Source organism: Myotis brandtii, unplaced genomic scaffold (genome assembly GCF_000412655.1).
Source record: "Myotis brandtii unplaced genomic scaffold, ASM41265v1 scaffold111, whole genome shotgun sequence".
Taxonomy (NCBI): Eukaryota; Metazoa; Chordata; class Mammalia; order Chiroptera; family Vespertilionidae; genus Myotis; species Myotis brandtii.
The window spans coordinates 5,254,896-5,263,599 of record NW_005353789.1 but is presented as its reverse complement, the minus strand read 5'-3'; the positions used below and the strand labels follow the sequence as shown (position 1 = coordinate 5,263,599).

Here is an 8,704-nt window from a genome sequence, read left to right as displayed (position 1 = left end):
GTATAGGTATCTACAATAGAATGAATAAATTACAGCACATTTATATATCAGAATACAACACAACAATGAAACAAATAAACTACAATTACATGTATGCAAGAATATGGCTGAATCATAAAAACATGAAGCTAAAAAAGAAAGCAAGTCATAGAAAATTATAGTCAGTACGATTCGATTTATATAAAGGTTAAAACACCCATAACAGATACATACGTAACTCTAGCATCTGGCTCATCAATATCTGCTGAATGATTGAAAGAAAAGTAAAGGAATAGCTAACACAACATTCAGGACAGTAATAACTTCTGGGAGAAGGGATGAAGATGCAATCATGAAAAGGAATATAGGAAACTTAAGATGTACAGGTCTACACCAACAAAATGTGATTGTGCTTATTTCCTAATAATCTCACCAACAGTTATTTGACAAAACTTTGGAACTCTTCCAAACTGATAGGTGAAAACTGAGTATAATTTCAATTGGCATTATAATTATGCATAAGGTTATCAACTTTCTATATTTTCTAGCTATTTATGCTCTTATATTAACTATTAACATGCTCTGTACTAGACTGTTCTCTTACTGATTTCCAGAAGCTCATTATTTAACACAGAAATAAGTACTTTGACTCTTTACGAAGACAATTAGATTTTCAAAGTATATATTTTTTAAAAAGGTACTGAGAATGTTAGATGAGTGTATAGCTATTCATTTTATTATTTCTTTTTAAAATGCATGTTGTTAATCTTTTATATATTTCATGAATAAAAAATTTTACAAGTAAAAGAATCTATTGCCACAGCCCATTTTATTTTAAGAGAGATAAGTAATTCTTGACAGAAACCTAGAAATTTTCACAATTATTGAAGTTCTTAATTTTTATTACATCAATGCCTGAGGACAACTCTTCAACCATATGTCAGAAAAAGTATTGCCCAACACATTAGGACATGAATTCTAAATTATTTAAAATAACTGTGTGAGAACTGCTCTTATACCTTTTCTTCCATAAAATTAATACATTTTAGACTTTTAAGTGACTTAAGAGAACACTTCCAATTTACTGGACTAGCTATTTCTTTAGTTTTAAAATTGGCCTTTTTATCTTTATTCCTCAAATACCCTACCCTTCCATACACATTCCTTAAATCTCAAAATAGAATTTCTAAAAATTAGCTTGTTGGACCAAGATCATCAAAATCATTATCAAAACTTCAGTATCTGTGTTTCAGAGGTAGACAGGGAAATAGAAAAAAAGGCACTCCTTTTGCCAGTTTCAAGACAAAATGGAATTTAAAAAAAGACAAAAAGGAATCCCAGAGGCAATTCATTCTCATTGTGTCATTTACATATATCACAGTGCTATTTTAAATTTTCCATTCCATTCTCTTCTCCTTTTTTAACACAAAGTACCACTATGTGGCTATTAAAACTGATTAAGAAATTATTTCAAGTTTTACCTTCCTAAGAATATAAAGCTACCATTCATTAGGGACATTCTATTTCTTCAATTGCTTTATGAAGCCAATCCTGTTTTTACCCTCCTCAACTTTTGAAAGAAGACAGAAAGCACTGGTTTTCTTTCATTTCTAAAAGGTCCTTGCTCTTCTGTACTGGATCACCTGAACCATAAGTAGCACTGCCAGAAAAAGAGGCTCTCATAGAAAAGGGCTGCATATAGGTATTTACCATAGAACAAACTAAAGTTTAATGAAAAGCAATTTATGTATAGCCATGAACAAAGCTGAGTTAAAGTTGGCGAAGCAGAGCTGGTGCCTCATCCAAAAGACTAGTGGTCTAAGAACAGATTTTAACAACCATGAATCAGTAGACAAAAGGGCACTAGGATTAAAGTCCAGACAAAGAGAATAGTCTTCCTCTTATTATAGCTTCAGTGACACGATGGTCAACCAAGGACCAAAAATATAAAACAAAAAATTCTAGAAATAAACAACTCATAAGTTTTAAATTAGATGCCATTCTCTAAGTAGCGTAATGATATCTCGTGCCATCCCATCCAGATCGTGAATCATCCCTTTGTCCAGCGTAACCACAGTGGATACACTACCTGCCTGTTACTAGCATCTCAGTTATCAGATCAACTGTAGAGGTATCACAGTGCTTTGTTCAAGTATCACTTATTTTACTTAAAAATGGCCCCAATGCTCTTTGCAATTCAGATATGCCCAAGAGAAGCCATAAAGTTCTTCCTTTAAGTTAAAAAGTGAGTATAGCACAATTAAATATCTAAAAGTTATGCAGTAACGTAACTTTTACTGCAGTATTTTTATAGTTGTTCTATTTTATTATTAGTTGTTCATCTCTTACTGTGCCAATTCATAAATTCATCACAGTTATGTATGTATAGGAAAAAACAGTGTATATATAGGGTTTGATATTATCATTAGTTTCAGGCATCCCCATTGGGGGGATCTTAGAACAAGAACATATCTCCTGCAGATAAAGGCTACTGTAATTTAGAAGACTAACATTTAACCAGTAAAATAGAATGAAGGACTAAGAAGATAATAGATATTCAGAATGATTCATTCAGTTGATACTTAATATAAATTTTCTGGGAACATGTCTATACATGAGATAGCATGGATATAATACATGCTTTTTCAAGAATGTTAAATGCAGTACAAAGGGTAAGTCCACTGGGCTCAATAGTAAATTATTCATTTCTCATTGATGTATTCTCTATCAATATTCTGTTCTGATGTTGAAACAATGGTTATTCTTAGAGACAAAAACAATTGACTATAATCAGTATAAAAGTATGAATTTCATACTTCTAGAATCTAAGATTATAAAAAAATTACAACCATTCCATAATTATTTTTAATAAGGAACAGACCTGCCTCTACTCCAACTCTAGCTGGATGGCTGTTTTAACCATATTTATAAAAATGAGTTATAGCATATATAGAATTAGATAAAATATCCCAACAGTTAAATTTCACATGCCTTGGGTTAATTCTCAAAGAAAATATTTTTCCACTTCATACATAATTTTAAAAATCCAAAATATCCTAGAGAGAAACTAAAAACTAAGACTTAACCATTCATATAATTATACAATTTATAAAGGGTTAACTGTATAAAGAAGCCTTTTCTGTCATTTTAACCAATGATGTCAGCATTCTTTTCACTCTTATTCAAGTTTCTTTTTTTAATACTCCATTATATGACATAAGCAAATGCAAACAAAACATGTTCATGAACACTCAATCTCTGAAGGAGGAAAACAAAATACATGAAAGTGTATACTTTATATGGCTTTAACTAATGTTTATTCCTCAAGAGCACAGAATAAAATGCACCAATACAGTACATCTGTATTTAGTCCTCTGAATTTAAATTAACCCCTCTTCTTATGCTAGAACATAAGAGAAAACTATACAAATTTCAGTATTTATGTAAATTGAGTACAACTTTCCTTCCAAACTAACTGAGATAAAATTATCAGTGGAGCATGTATTTTGGATTAATATATTTTTTTTAGAATAATTATACTCACTAGGTATAGTGCATTTTTACTGTTACAATGTTTTCCCTCTTACAATAATATAATATGTTAATGCTATTTTATGTACTCTATCAATATCTGACATGGGATATTCCAGCTATTATGTCATTGAAGAAAAAAAAACAACAGAAAAAAAACTACTGTTAATTTGGAATGTCTCTTCTAAGAAATTTCAGAGTTTTACAGAAAGTTAAAGGTAAAATTTAAAAAAAAACAAAACATTCCCCCACAAGTTTGTTAAAAAGATGGCTGCATGTTGAAATCCTGAAACACAACACCAAAGAACCACTTTTTCCTTTCAAGAAAAAGTATAGTCCCATTTTCAAAATTATACTAAAACCTAACCAAGTAATTTAAATGGTCTTTAAAGGGCTCAGTATACCTCAATACTGAGTGTTAATACTACATTTAAAAAAATATATATCACTCACCTTTCAAACCTAGAGTTTGTAGCTGGAAGAGCCGACCAAGTTCATAAGGCAAAACCCGTAACATATTGTTATTTAAAAGCAATTCCCTGTTTAAAAAAAAAAAAAGTTTTACTTGAATTTATCAAGCTTTATTAATATCTACAATTACTTTTCTTAACCTTCCCTCTAACATACCATGAGTGCTGTTTATATTCAAGGCACATTTTTATATGTTTATCTAAAATTGTTGTGTAATATTAAAGTACTACAAAATGTGTAACTGCCACAACTATTAACAGTGTTTCTATAATTTACTCATTATTAAAGGTGTAGGAATTGTTTATCATTTTCAGGCTAAATCTACCCTCTTTTCTCTTTCATCCAAATGCCAGTGACAGATATTCTTAGTGTTCAAAGACAACAGATATCCTTGAACCTAGTCTAATTCATAGAAAAAATAAAATTTTTACAAAGCTCAGGATTTAACAATAATCAATAGCCAATCACCTGTATCAATTTTTATAACCGATTGCAACTATAATCACATCAAGATACTCTGATGAATAATCACTGACATAGAACATAAACATTAAAAATAAAACATAGGAGCCTGGGCCAGGTAGCTCGGTTGGTTGGGACATTGTTCCAATACACCAAGGTTGAGGGTTCAATCCCTGGTCAGGGCACACATACAAGAATCAACCAATGAATGAATAAGTGAAACAACAAATCGATGTTTCTTTCTCTCTCTCCCTTTCTCTCTTTCTCTCAAAATCAATAAATAATATTTAAAAATAAAAAAATAAAGCATTAGTATGGTGTAAATAATATGAGAACATAAGTAAGGTCTGAGTTTATGATTATAAAATTTTGTGCAAACTATAGAAAAAAATAAATAGCCTGTTATTCAATGACTAAAAAGTCTTTTTTAAAAAACAGAAATGCAACAAAAACATATAGTAAGAGGATGGTGAGAAACAAGATTTTAAAACAGTATGTTTCATTTTAAACATGACAAAAATCTTTTAAATTACTACTCAGCATATAAACAATATAGAAAAGCAATCCTTGTTTGTATTGGGAACATTTATTCAAGGTCTTAATATTTCTACAAATTTTTCTCCTATGGAGAAATTCTTAAAGAACCCTGAAGGACTAGAAATAAATCTACTTATCAAGTGTTAAGCAGCGGTCCTCAACCTTTGGCAGTCAAACGACCCTTTCACAGGGGTCGCCTAAAACCATCCTGCATATCGGATATTTACATTACGATTCATAACAGTAGCAACATTACAGTTATGAAGTAGCAATGAAAATAATTTTATGGTTGGGTCACAACATGAGGAACTGTATTTAAAGGGCCAGAAGGTTGAGAACCACTGTTTAAGGTTTCCTTAAGGAGTTGTAATATGTAAGTACTAGAGGTCCAGTGCACGAAATTTGTACACGGGTAGGGTCCCTAGCGACTGCCGGCTACCAGCCGGGGCCTTCCTTCATTCCGTGCCGCCCCTGGTGGTCAGCACACGTCATAGTGAGCAATTGAACTCCTGGTTGGTGGAACTCCCGAGGGGACACTTTGCATATTAGGCTTTTATATATATATGATTATATGAAACAGAGATATGTTCCTAAAAGTTTTACTAATAAGTACATTATATTTTCCCAATTATTTCTGATTAGTCTTATGAGCATACACTTGAGCCAAAAGTCAGACGTATATTGTATTTCCACCCTACCTCAAGTCTGTCAAAAGAACTTGGCAATACAAGCACATTTCTAGTCAGAAACCTCCAAATTAAAAGGAAGAAAAAGAAATGTTCAAGGGAGGCCAACTCAAACACTGTGTTCAATTTATATCATTTGATCTTAGAAACACACATGGAAATCCTACTATAAGATAAGTAACATCCCATAATTTTCTTATTTGGCAAATTTAGAATTTCATATAGTGAGTCACATCTACAATATTTCCTCACCTGAGAGACACCATGTTTCCTAGTTCTGCTGGTAAACTTCTGAGTTTATTGGATGACAGATCCAAGTAAACCAGATTATGAAGCTTGGCAATATCAGGTGGAATGCGACTAAGGAAATTGTCATTTAGGTGCAGCGCTGTCAAGTGTGTCAATGACCAAAGTGATGTACTTAAGCTCCGCACTCTACCTAAAAGGCAAAATATTAAGCATTAAATTCTAGGCCCAAGACAAAGACTGAACTACAAGAACTAAAAAGTGGTAGAAGAGCCTGCAAATATATACAGATATTGTTATCTTTGACATTTTAATTTTGCATTTAATGCTAGTTGACTGCTTCCAAACACACCTGGCCCTTCTTGAATGTCAGACCACTTTCATTTGACAACCATTCTTTCTCACGGATCTTCTGTGTATTAAATGAGATGAGGAATAATGGGAAGACCCTTGGAATCACGGTGATCACAAGGTCTCGAGGAAAAAGCCTGGGTTGAATTGAGCTTTTGTGGTAGAACAAACATGATTTTTTTTTTAGCATAGTCTTAAAACAAAGTATTTCTTATATACTCCATAAAAATTACAGTGCATGGTTTATCCATATCTAGAGCCCAAATTAGTCTACAAACTTAAATAGACAAGAGTAATTACTGTGATATAGAGTAGATCAACCTTAGATTAGCCACCAGGAAAACCATTCAACCCCCAAAAGACACAATTATACATTAACTCCAGTTTAATATTTTCCATTAAGTAAACATACTCAAGGAAATAGTCACACATTGAGTTTTACAAATCAGTCAGCATCTTATAGTTATGGTGGAACATGTACTAGAAAGTCAGAAGACATGGTTAAGATTTCTGATTTCTGCTATTTAATTTTTTTAAAAATATATTTTATTGGTTTTTACAGAGAGGAAGGGAGAGGGATAGAGAGTTAGAAACATCGATGAGAAAGATCCATCAGCTGCCTCCTGCACGCCCCCCACTGGGGATTCGCCGGCAACCAAGGTACATGCCCTTGACCGGAATCGAACCCAGGACCCTTCAGTCCGCAGGCCGACGCTCTATCCACAGCCAAACCGGTTCGGCTGATTTTTGCTATTTATTAGCTACATAAGCCTGGGCAAATCACCTCGCCTCAGCTTCTATAAAATGTAATATGACCTTAATAATTTATATAAAGATTATTTTATAAACTTTACAAAAGTAAAATGGTATTTTAATTATATAACACTTTTCAAACAATTGATTTTTAAAAAGCAGTGGAAGGTAGAGAGGGCACAAAATCTCAAAAGGGAAATGCTACTTTTTATGTAGCTAATGAGCAGTAAATTCAAACTTAGATCTTCTGTCCAGGGTTCTTTCATGCTATCTATAATCAGGCTTAAAATGCCAACTAGGATTTTGCATTTTAAAAGGGAAACAAAGTTCCCAGGAGAAATGTATTTCAGTTCTACCCAGGATTTAATGGAGTGGTTCTCAACCAGGGGCAATTTTGCTCCCCAAGTGACTTTGGCAATCTGGAGACATTTTTGGTTGTCAAAACTAGGAAAGTGCTGCCCCAGCTGGTTTGGCTCAGTGGATAGAGCATCAGCCTGTGGACTGAAGGGTCCCGGGTTCGATTCTAGTCAAGGGCACATGCCCAGGCTGTGGGCTCGATCCCTAGTAGGGGGTGTGCAAGAGGCAGCCAATCAATGATTCTCTCTCATCCTTGATGTTCTATAGTTCTCTTCCCTCCCTTCCTCTCTGAAATCAATAAAAATATATTTTAAAAAAACTAGAATAGTGCTACTGGCAACTAGTGGGTAGGAGCCAGAAAAGCTGCTAAACATCCTGTAGTGCACAACAACAGCCCCCAACCACAAAGAATTGTCAGACCTATGTGTCAGCAATGCCACTTTGAGAAACTCTAGGTTAACCTAATGGGATTTGCTCATATTCGTGCTTCTGATCATCCATCACCTATTCACCCAGTTCCCTTTTAGTTAACTGCAAAGGTGATTCTTGCTATTGACGCTATACAGACAGTCCTCGGGTTATGTCAGACTCGACGTACATCGTTTCGTGGTTACATCGCCATCTCCCATTTATTTATAAAAAAAAAAAGAGTTCTGTCATTTCGACGTATATACATATGTGCTTTATGTTTTTTATTATTTACTACAGGCCTGGTGCACAAAATTCGTGCATGGGGTAGGGGGTCTGTCCCTCAGCCCAGCCTGTACCCTCTCCAATCTGGGACCCCTCAAGGAATGTCTGACTGCCCGTTTAGGCCCGATCCCACCTCTCACAATCCAAGACTGCTGGCTCCCAACCACTCGCCTCCCTGATTGCCTCTAACCACTTCCCTGCCAGTCCTGATCGACACCTAACTGCTCCCCTGCTGGCCCGATTGCCCCAACTGCCCTCCCCTGCCAGCCATGTTGTGTCCACATGGGGGCATCCATCTTGTGTGCTGGAGTGATGGTCAATTTGCATATTACTCTTTTATTAGATAGTACTAGAGGCCCGGTGCACAAAAACTTGTGCACTCGGCGGGGGAGTGGGGAGGGGGGCCCCCCAGCCCGGCCTGTGCCCTCTCGCAGTCTGGGACCCCTCGGGAGATAACGACCTGCTGGCTTAGGCCTGCTCCCAGGTGGCAGAGGGCAGGCCCAGTTCCTAGGTGCAGCCCCTGGTCAGGCTCAGAGCAGGGCCGATTGGGGAGTTGGGGCGCCGCCCCGTCATGCACAGAGCAGGGCGGATCAGGAGGTTGCGATGCCACCCTCACTCACGCTCAGGGTAGGGCCGAT

At 35.5% G+C, this 8,704-nt stretch overlaps 1 protein-coding gene across 2 annotated transcripts in view; it reads right to left on the bottom strand.

Moving 5' to 3' along the window:
• Positions 1 to 8,704, bottom strand: part of CNOT6L (CCR4-NOT transcription complex, subunit 6-like) — a 121,337-nt gene that overhangs the window by 72,887 nt on the left and 39,746 nt on the right. For both annotated transcript variants that reach the window (XM_005857433.2, XM_014544779.1), the window contains exons 3-4: positions 5,919 to 6,105; positions 3,964 to 4,049 (exon numbers count right to left, since the gene is read on the bottom strand). In XM_005857433.2, the coding sequence (XP_005857495.1) occupies positions 3,964 to 4,049; positions 5,919 to 6,105 (273 nt within the window). The remainder of the gene's footprint in view (positions 1 to 3,963; positions 4,050 to 5,918; positions 6,106 to 8,704) is intronic.